General features: G+C 44.1%; 1 protein-coding gene across 2 annotated transcripts in view; it reads left to right on the top strand.

The window, feature by feature from the left end:
- The window catches only part of spns2 (SPNS lysolipid transporter 2, sphingosine-1-phosphate), a 58,414-nt gene that overhangs the window by 30,942 nt on the left and 8,283 nt on the right, over nt 1-19,189 (top strand). For both annotated transcript variants that reach the window (XM_010742885.3, XM_010742886.3), the window contains exons 3-11: nt 945-1,081; nt 4,060-4,211; nt 6,674-6,740; nt 9,336-9,478; nt 10,220-10,372; nt 10,662-10,851; nt 13,132-13,197; nt 13,687-13,785; nt 16,929-17,092. In XM_010742885.3, the coding sequence (XP_010741187.1) occupies nt 945-1,081; nt 4,060-4,211; nt 6,674-6,740; nt 9,336-9,478; nt 10,220-10,372; nt 10,662-10,851; nt 13,132-13,197; nt 13,687-13,785; nt 16,929-17,092 (1,171 nt within the window). The remainder of the gene's footprint in view (nt 1-944; nt 1,082-4,059; nt 4,212-6,673; nt 6,741-9,335; nt 9,479-10,219; nt 10,373-10,661; nt 10,852-13,131; nt 13,198-13,686; nt 13,786-16,928; nt 17,093-19,189) is intronic.

The following is a 19,189-nucleotide window of genomic DNA, read 5'->3' as shown; positions in this document are numbered from 1 at the left end:
AAGAGTAACATCGCTGCCCTTTCTCCTCGGCAAAGACACAAAACTCTTTTTTGAAAGCATTAAAAATTCAGGGTCTGTTTGGATTGCTCCTTCTCATAAATATTGACTAAAAAGCTCTGAGAGTGAGGGGGCCTAGTTGTCCCGTCAGCAGTGGGGCAATTAGAGGAACACATTTTAAGGCACTACTCTTACTGAGACATAGGTTTGGTTGTAAGAAAGATGGAGATTATTTATGGCCACACAGCCACCGCGGTCCTCTTCCTGGAAGAAAGTGCGAAAGCATCAGTGCTGGTGTGATGTGATATATTGCAATTAATCTACTTGCGCCTGGTCAGTTTAATACAGCGCTACATAAAACCGTGACACCACCTCCTCCACTGCCTTTTTGATTTGTTTGATCCAAACAAACTAACAACATCCCATCGCTTATCCTCTATTCTCTCCCTCAGTCTCTACTGGATTTGGCAGCCTTCCATACTATAGCTTTCCTTACAGTCCTCCCTACTCTACACTACAAATCCTTCTCCTCCTCTTTCCTTTTACAAATTGAATCCTTTATAACCCACATCACCTTTCTTCACAGTTTCCAGAACTGTATCATCTGTATTTAATATTCTTGCGCCATGTTTCTTGTAGTAAGTCTAGGCGAAGTATAATCGCATCCTAATTGGTTGGAGTTGAGAGAAGGTGTCCTCTGGCAGTCCTACACCGTGTCTCTGACTTACTGGTATCACTCTGTCGATCTAGACAGGTCTTGGCTTAATAAATGGACCTGAAAGGTGAAATACTTGGCACAAGCCGGTTGGGTTTAGTGGATTTTTACAGCAGAGTGCAACATAAGCAGAAATAAGACTGAAAAAGATATGTCCACTGCAGTAACAGTCATTTTCTGTCACTGTATCCAAAATAACATTTTCTCTTTTCCTTTTTTTTTCTCTCCACAGTCTTCATCTGCAGCTTCATGGTGGCAGCTCCCATCTTCGGTTACCTGGGCGACCGCTTCAACAGAAAGGTCATCCTGAGCTGTGGCATTTTCTTCTGGTCCATTGTTACTCTGTCGAGCTCCTTCATCGGTAAAGAGGTACGACATCGTGTATACGCTCTGACGGGAAACTGTCGAAACAAACGCAGCACAAGCGCTCCGGTGTTATTCCATTAGGCCGCCGCCCTCGTGATACTGTCTACACTGACGAGATAATTATTCTGTTATGGTCTCGATATGCTTGATGTTAAGGCTAGTGAAATGAAATGATACGCTGGTTAAGTCAAACACCGCCTTTGCCTTTGTAGACTTTCTTTATGTCTCCCTCCCTCCTTCCCTCTTTCCCTCGCTCTCTCTCTCTCTCACTGGCTGCCAGCCAATCAGCTAATGAAGGCCCATGCCTCAGACTTGTCTCAATTACAAAGCTTTAGAAGATAAGATGTTGTTTCACTGCCCCTTGACAAGTGGATCTGGATTTGATATCTCCAGAAGCCCCTGTGTGCTGGGCGGTGCTGGGTGCATTCAGTAATAACATTATTCTTCGGGGTGATGATGGCGGTAGGGGGGGAGGGGTATCCCGTTGAGAGTAGCCATTACATTACAGTAAAAGGATCTGGACGTGTGCATGTGCATGTGCATCTCCCTGTGTATGCTTGTGGGGTTATGTTGTACAGTCTTGATGGGCAGCTGCTGTAAAAAATGTAACACACTGACAATCTAAAGCCGCTCCGCTGGCAGAGATCTATGGCATTAAAAGCTATGCAAGTTAAATTTATGCACCACGCAGCATGTCTGCAGAGCAGCGTCATGGAGCCCTGCAGTGTCATCTCTCCAGTGAGTAAGCCCGTTCACAGCCCAGAGCTGTGGAAGGGAACGATGGCTCAGAGATGCTGACGGTCTCAGGAGTGCGTCCTTTGACTTCTACCCCCTATAAACGCTCTACTTGAAGACGAGGTTGCAGCAATTTGCCTGAGCACTAAATACAGTCAGGCTGCTTATAGCTGCGCTGAAATTAAGGTCCTCTTCTCCTCTGACAAATGCCACAAAGGCCGCTGACTGCCGATGAGGAGATGAGGAGTGATCCACAGCAGCCGCAGTCCTTCACCCCAAACTTTAACTTCACCCTCGAGATGTTCCCGAGTGTGCCAATCAAAAGTGACAGGTGACTCTTACGTAACAGCTCCACGGCGCTGTTGCCATGAGAGATGAAAGACATGACATGTAATGAAATGTTAATGACCACTTACAACTGAGTCCTACCATTACCCTTTTAAGACACTCTGGGGCATTTTTGGAAAGATTTGCAGCCGATACAGAATGTAACAGAAAAAAATAAATAAAATTTCACAGCCATAAAAGTGAACTTGCACTTTTTTTTCTGATTATCGTCACAAAACGATCACATGTCGGCCATTTGAAATTTCAAACACATTAATGGCAGCCTATTTATAAGTCGTCCAATGGAAAGCATGACTCATTTGATTCAATTCCATCTCATGCATATGAAGAGGGTGAGACAAGGATAATGACCACTAACCTACGATTGTTCTAATAAAGCCTGGCTGCACGGATCGATGATCCTTTATTCCTTTTATGAAAATACACCAACATTTTCACAAGTTTGTTGTTCGTCGTTATTCTCTTTTTTTATCTCCTCTCTCTTCCATCTGCTTTTATAAAGTCTCTGCTTCTTAACTCAACATTTTTGTGGCACTTTTCTGGCATCGCTGCTGTTTGTTGTTGTCACTGCTACTAGCATTTCTGTTCCAAGTGGCGATGATACTCTGGTGACCACACAAACAAAAAGAACTACCATCATGATCCCGCTAAACGTCGGGCCATTAAAAGAAAGAAAATGGCTCTAAATCATTCAAAATGATGTGTGTGTGTATGCAGCAGTGAAAACTCAGCTGTGATCAATCATGAAACCGGCGGCTTCGCAAAAAGCGGAGAAAAAACACTCAACTGTAAACACATGAAGCTGAAAATAATATGGGCGAATACCACGGCGGAGACATTTTGTTTGCATGCATCCCTTAAGTGTCATCTTACAGTGAGGTGTGTGCGGTGTAGCCTTCAGAAGATGTTTGATGGCTGTGTGTATGACCTTATGACATGATGTCCCATCCACCAGCATGAAGCCTGGAGTGACAGCTGAGAGCTCAGGTCGGCGTGGGGATCACCTTCCACTGTCTTAGCTCTGAGTGTGCTACATTATGCGCCTTCATCAATCTCTTTACAAACCCTACAGAGTGACCTTATCACACCACACTGTGACATTATTAGGACCCTCCCAATGTGCATGCATATGTTTAAGGTGGAAAAAAATATCCCACATAAGAAAAGCTAGCAAGGATTAAAATACTTCATCATCACCATAAAACGACGCAGCTTCATCGCAGCATTAATAAGTTCTACATGCAGTTAATTTTACTCATGGGACCAACAGACGGTGCACGAATTAATGGCCAATATTTGCAGTTTTGCGTCATTCCAGTGTGTGTGTGTGTGTGTGTGTGCGGGGGGAGGAACCAGATTTCTTTGCAGCTTCACGAGCAGCAGACACGGGAGTCCGTATCCAGCGAGTAGTAGTTGCCATGGAAACAGTTAACAATCCAGCTGCCTACACAGGTGCCCCCGCCAGCGTGCATGCTTTTTATTCCAGCCCCTTTTAAGTATTCATCTTATTTATTTATTAGTTTATGACATCCGATGGAAGATAATGGAGCAAGGGTGATTCAATATAGCTAAGTAGGATGAAAATAACCTCGTCCAAAATCTCAGCGTTTGAATCAATGTGAGATGCAACAATATCACGGGACTGACCGTGCTGATTCAGGAGTGTCTACCTCTGATAGAAAACATGTGACTTTTGAACTTGTGTTGTAGTGACACAATCAACACTCTGGTGGTGAATCAGTCAACTTTAGACGTTTATAGAGCTGATACTGACTCACAGAGATACGGGTAGAGTTAGTTAGAGTGAGGAAAAAGGCTGAGAAAGTTTCCTGTGGAGCGTAATTACAAAACTCTTATGTCTTCTCTCTCTCTGTCTCTTTCTTTTTCTCTCGCTGCAGTACTATTGGCTGTTTGTGCTCTCCAGGGGACTGGTGGGTATCGGAGAGTCCAGCTACTCCTCCATCTCTCCCACCATCATAGGAGACCTGTTCACTAATAACAGCCGCACCATGATGCTCTCAGTCTTCTACCTGGCCATCCCCCTGGGAAGGTGAGTCAAGACAGATGATGTATCCTTAAAGCAGACAACAAGGTCTATTCTGGGAGATGTTCATGCATGACTTTTATGATACTACAGCTTGGCGGTGATCCAAATCCAGCCGGCTTTTCAAACGTTAGATCCAAAGGTGCGAAGGAATCATGAGAATTAGCACAGATAATTGAAATGATCCTCACATAGGAGGAGAAGGTCAGGCCCGGCTCCTATCTTTTCCTCAGAAGCAGCCACACAAAGAGCTCAGGCTCGCTCTCTCTGCAGAAAGAAAAGGAGAGCTGACAATTGGCTGCGTGAAGCTTAAAGGAGGGTGGGAGGGCTATTTGGAGATGTGGCGTGGGGTTGTGGGAGTAGGAGGTATTATTAAGCTCAAATCTCCAGCCCTTTCAGTTCATTCAATCAGAAAAAGGGCCACAGGGAGAAAACAAACAAAGCAAAGTAATAAAAGATGAACGTGCCGACGGATGCGGCACAGGAGCCACTTGAGGTTTGTCGTTATATACGGTGCACAGCGTGTTCCTGAGCTGCCACATACTGAGCTGTTTTTGGCTTCTGCGTGCAGAATCACAGGGAAGGAAATACTAAGTAAACCTGAAGTGTGCTGCAGTCTCTTCAACACTATGTTTAACCTATCACTTTAATTTGTTATTGGAGAGCAAACCGCAGTGATGAATATAGGTTATATGACTCATTTAGTGTACCGATCATATGAGTTTTTAATGGCAGATTGGAGACAGTTGGACAAATGAGGAAAGGGGAAAAGACTAAACTGCCCTCTGAGTGGTTGTGTCATGAGCTGCCAAAATGTTTGGGTCACAGTAAACTGCCCGGCAACACAGACAATAGGAGGTAAAAGAGTGGGCCTCAGTAAAGTGCAGTCAAACATCCTATACAGTCTCCCTCTTGTTTGTCTTTACCGAGGTTGTTATGACCGTTTCGAGGAAATGACCTCAGGAATTCGCCCGGATTCACAGGAAATGGATTCCCTCCTCTTATTTTTCCCTCCATAATTTTTTTTTGAAACTCGGCCCCCGCAGGCGGACAGGTCTCTATGCGACGCCGGCGTTTGATGTGAGCGTATTTTTCATGCTCAAGTTTTATTGTTGGTGTTGAACTTTCCAAACACTCTCTGGATGGACTCTGATAAGATTAGCCGTTAGTCACTGACTGGAAATATCATACTGTATGCTGTCTGAGCCTGTTTATACCGCAGTGTTATTTTTGGACAACTAATCATGGAAGCACAACTGTGGACTGTTTCCCCCTTTTTGCCATGAGTATGCAGTTGAGTTTCTGTGTGTAAAACCAGTTGAACATGTTTTGGCCCTTTTGGTGCCAATGCTGATAAGAACCCGCCGTGCGAGCCATTGGTTACATCTGATAATCTATTGATCCAATCTGGTATTATAAGAGAAAAGAGCAAGCTCTGCACAGGCAGGCAAACCAGAAGGTCAGACTTCTGACTAATTCTAGTCGCTTGAACAGGAATATGCTGGAGCTGAATCACGAATTAAAGGGAAAGAACAACATAATACAATAAAATGTCTAAATAAGGAATAGGGCCAAAAAGGAACACCTCAAATCCTGCTTATAATTTGATTCCCCAGATCTTTATTGATTCATCTGCTGTTTTCTTCATTAGCCGATTCGTCATTTGATCTATAAAACAGCAAAAATATGTGAAAGAATTAGGTTTTTTTCCCCCCTAAAGCTCAATTTTTCAACATTGAATTGTTCAAAATCCTAAAAATATGTTATGAATAAGACTCAAAGATGTAGTAAATGTTAACATGAAGAAATGGTTTGTCATGTTTGCTTAGAAAGTGACTTGGACCATTATTTGGTCATTAAACTATTTCATAACACCAATCTGTTTATCTACTTATCGTAATCAGGTCATGATGATCATTACCAGATATCAAAATGAGCAATCAGCTCTGTATTTACCATTACATTGTTGTTTTTTCAGTCCTGAATCCTGTTTTGCCCTTTAAATGCTGATGTTATCGCAGCATAGAGGCTATTTTATCTGATCTGATCCGATCCAGCAACATTTCCCCCCCCCAAAGCGCTTCATTGTTATTTTCCTTTATGACACAATGTTGCGAAGCCTTCAGCCAGACAGCCATGTTATTACTGAGCTCTGTTGGCTCATGGTTTGTAACTTTGCACCTGCGTTTTTTCTGACTACACTCACAAATCAAACGTCCACAAATAGACCTGCTGGCCATGTTGCTACCAGTGTTTTGATCAGGTGCACTGTCACAGGCTCTCCATGTCAAGTACCCAAACACTCAACGCAGCTTTAATCACACTACAAACAGCGCAGTGTGTAGTGAAGGGGGTGGCTTAAATAATGGAAATGACGGACTCTCTATAGGATGCTCCAGTAGTGGTGCAGGCTCAGATAAATGTATATGATGTTTTCTGTTGCTGACGCATGGTCTTTCTCTCCGCAGTGGGTTGGGTTACATCCTGGGTTCCAGCGCCAAGGTGGCCGCAGGAGACTGGCACTGGGCACTGAGGGTAAGGGCACGATCATCGTCATTATCATCCTCAAACATGCACACACAAAGACAAACAAAAAAAGCCCCTCCTGCAGGGCTTGGTGGGGAGGCCTGTCATGGATCTGGGGTCAACAGGGTCAGTGGCGACAGAAGCACCGGGAGGACACACATGGCTGAACAGGCGGTCCGGGGCTCTGACATTGTAGGGAAGTGACATAGCGGAGACTGCTTAAGGCTGGACATTTCTCACACACGTCCACATCAGTGGCAGCTCAGCCTCCAGCCTCCCACAGAACTATTTCTAAGAATGTTCTTTTAGCATTTAACGATTTCTACTATGTGTTAAAAAAAAGTGTGGTTCTGTTCTGCAGCAGTAAAAATTAAATTTTCTATTAAAGATCAAAATCGAGCCTTTCCTTTCTCAGTTGCTGTAAACACATTTGTCTTTCATTACACTTTACCCACTGAGGTCGTCTGCAGTGAAGCGGGATCAGTGTCAGCCTTGGCCAAATTAGAAGGCGTCAGTGCTTCCTTAACCTCCGTGTAGTGTCTTTTTCAGTTCAGGAACTCAGCGAAACGTAGTGTAAGGTTTCATTGTTAGCTGCACACTTTGTGCATTTTGGTCCTGCACAGACTGCAATACTAAATGCATGTTCCAGGCACTTTTATGGCAGCTGGCTGTGCTGTGCATCGAACAATGGAAAGCGCATGAAAGGGAAATGATGACGAGCGAGCCCCGATAAGAACGTAAAAGAAAAGAATAGAGAGGACGCTCAGCTTCTTCGCAGGGGACAGCAGGGTTTCAGTTGGAATATGCTGCAAGAGCATTAAAATGGATATCTTTTAATTAAAGCTTGATTCAAATTTATGTGTAGAAATTTGCTGAGATGTCCCACCTTCATAGGTCTGTTGCTTCAAGAAATAAATCCTTACTGGACTGTTTTATCAGTAGCACGCTTATTGTGCGCTTACAAGCAGACACAGGTGTTAAATCAGGAACATAAATCACTGTTGTCATAGCACTTTTTTAGTGGGAGACCACTGAGTGCTTGAGACAAAACATTTAGAAAGGAACAGCTCTATAAAGCGTACCAGTAGCAATGGAGAGGACCAATGAAAGGTCTCCAACAGGAATCGTTGACTTTCAGGGTCAGCTTTTAAAATCCTGAAAACAAATTATGACCTGACGCCGCTCATGAGCTGACTGACATTTAAAAGGAAGACATTTAATATTCCCTCAGCATGTCGCGGTGGAAGTGATTCCTGGACGCGACAGCTTACCGGTTCTGAGGAAACAGGAAGCCCACTTCTTCTTAAAAAAAAAACAAACACAAAGAGCGGGGCAGTTTGTTCCACAGCAGGCACAATGGCATTCCAATAAAACAATCTCAAAGCCAATTAATCATCGGTGTGGCATGCAGAGGAAAACAAATACCCAAGACATGAAACGGGTTCTGTGCAACCCCTGCGCTGCTTTAAGGGAAAAAACACTGCAGCGCTTCCGTTTGTTTTTGCCCGACGTGTTCCAGCTACCTTCCTTGTTTAGCAAAAAAATGTGGAAGATAAGAAGGGGGGGGGGGGGGACGCAGAGGAAAACGAGGAGCAAGAGAGGGCAGTAGCTAATTTGTTTGATGGCCAACCGTCCATACAGGAAGTGTGTAATGGGCCCTGTGGGAGTCAAGGTCAAGGGTCATGATTCCTGGTGTCTCGTACAATAATTCTGAAGGGACCCGGGTGCATAACTTGTTAATATTGGCTAATATTTATTCTCTTTGTGCGTCCTTCAAATAAGCATTGCTCGCTGAAAGCGCATTATATGATTCTGATGGAGATGTGCACTCGATTAAGTCGCTCCACACAAGCAGAAGACGACCGAAGAGAGGACGCGATATAGTAACAGATATTATCGGTGTAATCCACACACCCTTGAGACCATAACCACTGTGCTGAGTTGCATTATTAGCCGCGTTATGAGCCACGGCAGACTCCCGCAATGAAAAACTTGAGGACACACACACACACACACGTGTTTCACAGCCGCGCGGTACGAATGCATATAAATGAGCTATAAAATATGATATGATGAATTTCACCTGACAGATGAAATTGGTTCGGCTTTTTGTGAGCAATTTTTTATTACTCAAACAAATCCTCTCCCACACATCCCATCCTGCCTTTTGTCTTTGCAACCCCCTCCGCCCCCTTCCCACAGACACACACATGCACAAACATGCTACCTCATAACCCATAAAAGATGATAGTGAACATAATAGCAGATGGCCACAAATGAGGTTTTCACCTCGGTGCAGAGCTCACAAAGCAGCTCTCAAAGCCAAAGAGCCCTTTTCCTGAGTTTTGTAAGCTTATACACATAGGCAAGCCCACACAACCACACAGGTACACATTAACACACACACACACACAGTGCCAATAGAGTAAGCAGAGGGAATGCCTCTCAGCTCCAGAGGGCTTGTATAGGATGTCAGGCGTATCGGCAAACACGGTGGCAGTGCATTGTAAACACACCGTTCTTTGTCCTTCATCTCATGTCTGCCTTCCCCCCCAAACCACACCCTAAATATCGTGGTCTCATAGATCTTTCTTGTCCTCATAGGTGTCCCCAGTTTTAGGGATCACAGCAGGGACTCTGATCCTGGTCTTTGTGCCTGAGCCAAAGAGGGGCAGCGCTGACCAGATGGGAGGACGCATCAAGACCCGCACGTCCTGGGTCTGCGACATGAAGGCGCTCGCCAAGAAGTAAGGCTTTCCATCAGCTTTCAAGCGTAGGCCCTAAAATCATCACTTTTCCCCCAGCAGTTTGGCTTACACTTGCTGAATGCAACAAGCATTATATATCATATCTTTTTATAGTAGCCATTAGAGGCATGGAAATGTCAACATATGCCACAGTGAGCCAGTATCATTCACTCACCACCACCCTGCAATCCTACCGAGCTGTGAAGGGAGCTTTGCATCCATGACACTGTAGCCCCCTTGTTATTATATGACCTGTGGGCTACCACTTCTTTAAAAGATGTTATAAAATCTATACAGCTACCGTCATGTCGCCGTGCAGGTTTCTGGGAACTATTTAAAGTAGAGTAATCAGAAATTCATCCCCCCGCAGGATGTGTGACATTTAGCTGTACACAGTTTCCACACATTCACCAGCAATGGAAGCAGGAAAACGCGTTAAATGCTGTGTTATTTCTGGCTCCTGCATAAAACAGTCCGTCAGTCGTACCTGCATAACATTTGAGGTTTAGCACCAGAGCTGCTTTAAATTCTCACCGTTGAAATAATCCTGTCGGACCACATACTGTAACTCCCTGTATTCTTTTATTACCTGTTTTATCTGTTTGTGATCAGATAAGCGAGATGGCAAGTGGGATGTTTTAGGTTACGTGACAGATAACAGTATCTTCTTTACCTTGTTTTTTTTTACTTTTGTAAGCAAAGATAATCACCTGATTGATTTGATTCTGTGTGTGTATACAGTCGGAGTTACGTGTTCTCCTCCCTGGCGACCGCGGCGGTGTCTTTTGCCACGGGTGCTTTTGGTATGTGGATTCCTGTGTACCTCGCCAGAGCCCAGGTGGTGCAGAAGACTGCAGAGACCTGCACAAAAGAGATCTGCAGTAGCACAGACAGGTGAGAAGATGACTAAACACAGAAGGGCAGACTATGTTAGTCACCGGCATAATCTGAACCTTTGTAAAGAAGAAAGATGCTGGCCTCCTTTGTGTACAACATATATAAAAAGCTGAATGCACTGGGTTTAGCTGCCATTATATATTACAGCTCTGTTTATTTTGAAGGTATTTCAACGTTGCACCTTTTGTAATAACCCAGGCTGTTATCTAAATGTGCACACAACAGCTGAAGCTTCATCTTTGGTGTTGCATGGCCTCAGACATGTCTGATTTCCTCTCATGTCTAGCCTCATCTTCGGAGCGATCACCTGCGTGACCGGTCTGTTGGGCGTGGTCATCGGCGCAGCCACCACGCGCCTGTGCCGCCAGAAGACGGAGCGAGCCGACCCGCTCGTGTGCGCCGTCAGCATGCTGGGTTCGGCCATCTTCATCTGCCTCATCTTCGTGGTGGCCAAGAAGAGCATCGTAGGAGCTTACGTAAGAGTCATTTCCTGTAACTCTTTTGTGTATATTGAGTCTGCAGCAGAGGAAGCTCAATTGAACAGCCGGAGATAGCTGTGATTAGGGCCATGTTTGCCTTCCTTTTTCCATGAATCAACAGGTCCCCAGTGAAAGATGTCCCTCTGACAAAGAAGGATACTAGTATGTTAATTAGTTAATTACAGATTAGCCTTAGGCGCTGAGAATTAAAAGAGAAAGTCAATCTAACAAGAGACGGATTAGTAAAAGCTCAGGGTGGGGTTCATTTTTGAATCAGGAATAAAGCAGTAAGACACCTCGCCTGATGCCACTTCCATTCAAGCCCTGAGGCAGTGAGTGGGTGTTGCTCCTCATAATGAATAGCCCTAATTGCAGGTTAGATTGAACTGGCCTCAGGAGTTTACGCCTCATCTCATCTCATCTCATCTGGCCAGAAGTTAAAGTCTCAATCAAATGCGCATAGAGCTGGTTTGTCTAATTGCCTTATAAAGCAGGAAAGGGTGCAACTTAACAAGCAGTGCCCTGAAACAATGCACTCTGGGCTGTTGGACTCACCAAGCACGACAATTTCTCACTCTTATCAGAGACAAAGGAATAGGAACTGACTCTCAACAAGTTGGGCGGTTGTAATGCTGGAAAAATGGAAAAGATGGAAAATATTTCCCAAGCATGTACGGGAAGATAACAAAACAGGCTTCCGTATCCTAAATATGTAGCCTTGACTGACCTTGACATGTCTGGCCTCTGACTTTTTTTTTTTTTACAGTGTATGCAGGGTGTGTGCTTTCAAGTTATGGAGCCACAAGACAGGACAATGACTTCTTTTGTAAAGCTCAGATAGCACATCGTTTTAATCAAAAAAGAATTAAAAGATTAATAATAACCATGTTCATTTAGTGCTCCGTATACCTTTCAACAGCTGCGAGTACTTCCCAAATGATGAATAATTACTCCTATAAGTGGTCATTTTGATTTAACGAATTAAAATGTATAAGTGCTTTAGGTCAGAGGCACACTTATCAGGTGTTTGACAGAGGAATGACTCAGCTAATTAGACCTGAGGTGCAGGAGTATCCGTATTAATTACATGATTACAAATCTGTCTAACTCAATTTTAGATAAATGCTGTGTGACACAACGGGCTTTTGACACCAGATTTCTGGTCACAAAGGATAAATCTGCAGGTTGATGCTCGCCGATGTTTTAAATCTTACCAAAGAAGGGGAGAGCGTACAATTTCAATACTCGTTTAACCGTTTCAACTTCAAACGTGGCTTCTCAGACTACTCCACTGTACGATATTAAATCACCGTACAGTACAGCCTCAGTTGTAAGTCATCAACTCAGGTTTCACGGCGAAGCGCTGACAGATGTGTCACATTATAAGGCGTGACGCGGCTGTAGCGTGGTCAAGCGCCGCTCCGCCGAGGGCCGATTGACCCCTCGCAGCTGTTGTCTCGTCAACACGCAGCTAATCTGAGCAAAGGCTCAAGCTTCTATCTTCCAAGAGGCAACATGTCGGTCACGGTGTCTGGTTCGCAGCTCTCAGAGCTGATCTGTCTACATCTCCGCTTGTCAGACCACTTCTGTAACTCTCTGTGCTGTATCGTAGGTCTGGCACACTGGCAAAGGGGTTATTCCCCAGCAGGAAACAGGAAACCAGCCACGTTAAACCGTGCCAGACGAAACCAGCCAATACAGATACACAAGATTCCACTACAAACAAATCCCTCTGGTTCTGTTCAGGAAAGTGGCCAAATAACAGCACCAGCTGCTATCGAGCCGTGTACATACAGTAGCCTGCATGTAGTTTTACTAAGCTGTATATGTGAACTCCACCATGTGATTTAAAGTTTACATTTCTGTTCCACCCATTCGGAAGCAGAACATAAATTCAAATGTTGCAGCTGGGTCTAAATTTAGTGAAGTGTTCCGATGTTTCCACATTGAATATGCAGCTTTGACAGGAATAAACAACCCTTATCATCTCGTGCTCGTGTTTTTCAGCTCGTAGGCTAAATTGTCGGCTCAATGGAACCAAAATGAAGGCCTTTACCTCCACGTATAATTGGGCCACAGCATAATAACATGTTTTAAACCGCAAGCAACCAAAGCACTTTTATTCAGCAGTGGATTCCCACACACAGTAGAAATATCTGCATCCTCCTCTCTTGGCTTCGTGTCTGGTTAGCAGCCTTTTGTGCAGTGGAAATTGGCTGATCTTAATTAGCACCATGAAAAATGGACAATTATTTTTCTTCTTCTTTCTTTATTTAGGTTTGCATCTTTATAGGAGAGACGCTGCTTTTCCTGAACTGGGCCATAACAGCAGACATTTTAATGGTAAGTGACTGAGAGCCTATATTTATCTACTGGGTCCCTAGAAATTCCTGCAACAAACTGTACCAAATAAAAGGCATCCAATTAGACACGGGCTTGAGTTTGAAACGTGTGAGTGGCTACAGTTTGGGTGTGGCTGATACTTACTGTCTTCACCAACAATGATTCATATACTGAGAGTCTGTATTCTTTCTCTGTTTTGGTATGTAAAAGTGAAACGATTAAATTAGACTTTCAGTAAGGTGGGTTAACCAACCAGCTCTTTAATTTATAATTAGGTTGGAGACTGTGGTGAGTATGTAGAGACGGCTACAGGCTATTACTGGCAATTTTACCATGAGTGACAGGTATTCCTTGGGTGTTTTGACCCAATGAGGTGGACTCTGCCTGCATAATTGAAGACTGCAAGAGTTTTAACATGGATGAGTGAATCTTTGTACCTCTGTCTCTTCATCACCTTACACAATCTCATGCATCCTTTCCTCTGTGCAGTTTGTCGTTATCCCAACGCGGAGAGCAACGGCGGTCGCCTTCCAGAGCTTCACCTCTCATCTTCTGGGTGATGCGGGAAGTCCGTACCTGATAGGCCTGGTAAGACTTTCCCAGAAGCATTTATGTGTGGTGATCGGGTGTAAAGGGGGCATTTTATTCCCAGAGTGTAATTCCCAGGTGGAACACAAAGCTTCAGTGTGTCTGTTAGCACCCTGTTCACACAAACAATGTATTCAGATACCCGTTCAGCTCTTGCTTTAACTGGGCCAACGCAAAGTGGAGGTACAAGAGGAGCTTTTAGCACACGTCTCAGGGGGGGGCGGCTGGTGAACAGAGTTGTGATTTCACCACTGCTCTTCAGCCTGTCAGTGGCAGGTTTTCCAGTAAATCGCACGGTTCCCAGGAGGGTACCAGTTTTACTGGATTTGATTGGTCAGGAGATGAGAGAGTGGTTCCTACTGGGATGGTGGGCTTCTCAAGGTCAAAGTCAACCCCCACCAACACACACATGTACACACACACACACACCTCCAAACCACAAGCGTACACCTCAGAGTGCATTCAATGAGGGAGTGCTGCTCGACATTCAATGGAGTGTGAAGCAAGAACAAATAGAGTATGAACATTTCTGAGGTTAAATAGTAACTCCACATACTGTTTGAGCAGTGAAAATTTAGCTCTTTTGCAGGGACAACATGCCAATAATAAATATTCTGTAGTAACATCATGAGCATCAAAATCTGCACATCATAACCACGCGTTTACGTTTTTTTCCAGTATTTACGATGTACTTTTGTTCTGAGAGAGAAGAGGCCACCTTGTTATTTGTTTACACTGCGTTTCAGTGTCGTGCCTCTGGCTCTCAGCCTAGGTCACTTTAACAAAGGCAAATTTGGAAGTCTTTGATTAGTGAATCAAACCGATCCTCGAGGTCCTCTGTCAGGGCCTGACAGGCCGGCAACAGATGTCTTTTGAGCCGCATTGAAAGTGTCTTCTTCCTTAAATTGGAATGTTAAACTCTTGTCAAAGCCGGATAAAAGAAACATTAAGTCGTCTCCCAAGTACTGACAAGCTCTCTCAAAAAGACTTAACAAAAGTGGCATTGAGAAAAATCTCAATTCTGGGAAACAGAATCCGGCTCAAAGGATTGCACTGTATTGTTTCTGAGGATCAAATAAAACCCAGTGTCATATTATATTATACAAACTTCCTATTGACACATTTAGAGATACTATACTTTGAACTACTGTGTGACGCAGTCTGGATCGCTTTAATTCTAGCACTGAAGATGCAACCAGTCCTGGAAGGATTAGTCGTAATTAATGGATTATTCGAACCAAAGAAAAGTAATTGACAGCAGTTTGGATAACAGATTAAGGATTTAAATTATTTATACAAACAAAAATGAGAGGCTGGTTTTAGCTTCTCAAAGGAGGATTGAGGATTTGCCTCATAGAGCTGTTTCATGTCATTGTTAATTTGACATCTTTGCCTGTTCGTTGGGGAAAACAAATAAAGTAAAGAGGTCACCTCGGCACTAGCAATTTGTGATCAGTTCCACATTTTTCAAGTTCAGCCGTACAACATGATGTGTGGAAAATGGAGGCTAATACAAATGCTCTTTTAATATTCCAGCAAGCTTCACACATGTCAAAAATCATGCAGCCCACACGCTGCCAACCAGAGTTACCCAGACACAGCCCTGCAGTTAGTCACCCGGGTTTCTCCATATAGCCTCCGGGGTCACGACTCTCCTCTAAGTGACATACTGAATGTCCGGGGGATTTCTCACTCCTCCACAAAACCCTGGACCGACGAGGCCCGGAATGCTCCAAATGCGTCATCACTCACTGTCTCAGTTCCTGAGCCGAGGTTTAGCACACAAGTGCGATGGACTTGGTCGTGACGCACACTCCGAGCGCGGGCAGATATACGCTTACCAATGCAGACTGGCACAAATCCTGTGAATGAGTAAAGTGGAGAATCTCATGAAAAACAGAGTGATGGTTATTGCTAAGCAACCACAGGGGAAAGTGAGCAAGTGAGCGTGTCAGGGATTTGCAAAAAAACACCGTGATCAACTCTACAAACCAATGTGCACCGTAGTTGCGTGCAGATATTGATGCCCAGATGCCAGAGCCGCTTCCTGTTGTGCAAGAGTGCTTTAGTGCATCTAAAATTCTGAGATTGAGCCAAGATCCCCCTCCATCAGCACGTAGACAGAGCCACTTGTCACATCAGACATCCCCTGAGAAACACATAATGGACTCCTCCTATACTGTACGAGTAGGACGGGCAGAGTGGGTGGCAAGGGAACACCAGGATAAATCTCTCAGCAATCTCCCAAGAAATGCCTTCTAGCTCAATAATAATCAGACATGCGGCAGTTCACTATGTATTTTTAGCCGAGCCGTAATGTGCAAGTTTCAGGCAATTTACTGTACGTGAAGAAATAGCTTTGCACCGACCACACACACACACACAGCTGCTGGACGTACACCAGATGTAGTCACGCACTTCTTTATTTCCCCTCACGCGATTACTCTCTCACCTTGCAGATGTACACATGAACACAAAGTGTATGCACATGGTCATTCCCTCCAACATCCTTCTTGTCAGCAGTTCTCCAAGCTCTACCCAGAGAATCTCATTCTGCTGATGCAAACATATAATCGATGTGCTTCTGCAGCGGTGACCTATGGCCGCTCAGACTCTCACACGGAGGGGAAGAAGCCCCCTCTCCTTCCTGCTGTGCATATATCCACACAATCTGCTAAAAGCTGCCGTCCGGCATCCTCCTCTCCATCATTATTGTCAGCGCAGTGATCTATGCGTGTTTGAGAGCTGCCTTATGAGTGACACTGGGAGGCAGAAATGGTCACTTCACACCCACTCTAGTCCAGCTGTTGTTTTCCTCAACGCCACACGCACGACAGACTGAATGCCAGTGTTACTCAAGCCTTTTCGACGGCAATGTGAGCTACTAGCTGTGAAATCCTGCCTCGCTTAAAACCAAAACAGAACGCCTTACATCATGCCGTGTGTCCGTTTTATCTGTTGCTATGATGAAACATGCAGAACCCATCCCGGTAAAGCGTCACGTAGTGTTTCAGAGCATGACATGATATTTTAAGAATGTTTGCAGTGTGATTTATTTAAATTCTTCTCTTTTGTCTTTGTCTGTGTGTGTGTGTGTGTGTGTGTTTGTCATTGTGTTTTCTTGCTGGTGCGTTCGGGTGCAGATCTCCGACGCCCTTCAGGAGAGCTACGCTACGTCAGCGCTCTGGCGGTTCCTGAGTCTGGGTTATGCCCTCATGCTCTGTCCCTTTATCATCGTCCTGGGGGGCATGTTTTTCCTGGCCACTGCTCTATTTTTCCTGGATGACAGGGAGAAAGCCGAGAAGCAGTAAGTGACTCACACTTTGTTTGAATAACACATTTTTATTTCATTTATTATTTAGTCATTTATTCTTTAAATATTTAATACTTGCTCGAGATGTCCTCCGCTGACTCCCAAAATCCAAACACACCCCCCTCTGTGCAAGAGGCTGAACAAGTGGCAACAATAGTGGTTTTCTTCTGAGTGCCATACAGACACAAAGAGGTTGGAGACTCTATGTGGACAGGGCTACACTCTTTGACGTGTGTCAGGGACAAGTTGCCCAGCGATGCCAACAATGGTGCCAAACCTGCAAGACTCAAAAAGGCCCTCCAGCCAATAGAAAGTCCCAGTCAGCTAAAAGTGCTCCAGAGCTGACACAAGCTGTTCTAGCCATCAATTTGCTAAAGTGTGCTCGCTTAGACTTTTACCAGCTACCGCCCCTCTTTATTCACCCATTCATATTTTCCTCTTTCAAACACCAAAGAAGCGAAACCTAGAGGAACATGGTAGCCAGTCATGGCCTTAAAAGGCTAAAACAAACACATTCATCCTCTTTCAGATGGCGAGACGTGACTTCTTGTTTCTTTTTTACTATTTTTTCCTACTTTTTATCACATTGACTGACTCCCCTGGTGCCAGTGCTCTCAAAAATGACTTCCTTCCTGCTAAAGATGAGGGACATTTTTAGACAGGATGCCAGTCTGATGTCTGAAGTATGTCTGCAGCCGTCTTGTCTTCACCCTATGGAGTTGGTTCCTGATCTTTCCCACGCTGAAATCTCTCATAAAAAGAGAGAGGAGAGATTTTAGTACAACATAACCAGAATAAGCGTAGTTATAATCATATATACTTTGGACGACAACTTAAAAATGTACAAAAGAAATGTGGAAACTTCACATTTCGGGTGGATTTATAATCCTGGTGTCAAACTCAGTCGTAAATACTTCCTCTGCGTGACGTTAATATACAATTTTGAAAGGGGTCTTTGCAGAGGCACCACTAACCCGCCCGCTGCTGTGGCTTCCGCTGGGTCTGGTCCAGGAAAAAAAAAAAAAAAAGGGAAGAAGTGCAAAACAATGAGTACTAGAAAAGTCACACTCTTGCCGTCGTGCCAGGAATAGATACTAGTTTGTGGTCCCACTTTGTGGTTGGAGCTATCTGCCCACATTGTTGCACATTGTGGGCAGATGGCACATTTTCACTCAAAGTATATCTAACCACAACCCTTTGACTTTCACAATACATGCTGTAGGGCAGAGCTAATAGAGCAACAGATGGAGTTTATAAAGTCTCAGACATTAAACAGAGACACTTTGGAGGCACTCGAGGGTTGTTCATGTACCACAAATATGTAGATGTACTATTTTATACTACTACATTTCAAAGCTAATACAACATCTTAACTATTGTTTGCATTTTCTGAAAAGTCACCCTTTAAATTGTTTCAACGAGCCCCTTTGATAATCCTTGACAAATCTTGTTAATTTGCTTTCTACATCACACATACAGCTGTAATCCACTAACACCTGCTGGGTTGCCAGGTTGTGAGTCTTTAATGAAGTTGAGTCATTAAGTCATTAATAAAGGCTCAAGTGTTTGTCGCTTTCTGAAGAGCAAACAAGTCTGCGGTTATAAATGTTAATAAGTCTTTAATACACTGATAAACATCAAGTCTGCAATCAGAAATATTAATAATCCGCCTTATTAGAACGTTATGCAAGCTTTTATCACGAACTACATTCACGTGCATGATATCTGAATATCTGATGTCAGGACCTTTACACTTCACATGTATACATATATAGCAAACATACCTCACACACTATGCTACAGGCCTCTGTTTGTACAGAACTTAAACATCATATCAGCTCTTATGTAACAAGCTGCAAACAGCACCTCAGGGATTGTGAAAGATGTCAAAATCCACAACTTTGCACAGCTCGGATTGTTTCATGACTGTGATATTTATAGATCGCATTCACGCTATAAAAGCCACGATTTATAAATTTCCCCTGGCTTAACAGAGCGTTTTGCTGCTGTTGTGTTTCCTCCTTTGAGTGTGTCCTCAGATACACAGCGCTATTTATAAAAGGCGTGGAACCGAACGAGTTACTCACTGGA

Source organism: Larimichthys crocea, chromosome XXII (genome assembly GCF_000972845.2).
Source record: "Larimichthys crocea isolate SSNF chromosome XXII, L_crocea_2.0, whole genome shotgun sequence".
Classification (NCBI taxonomy): domain Eukaryota; kingdom Metazoa; phylum Chordata; class Actinopteri; family Sciaenidae; genus Larimichthys; species Larimichthys crocea.
This window is presented reverse-complemented; position numbering and strand designations above follow the sequence as displayed.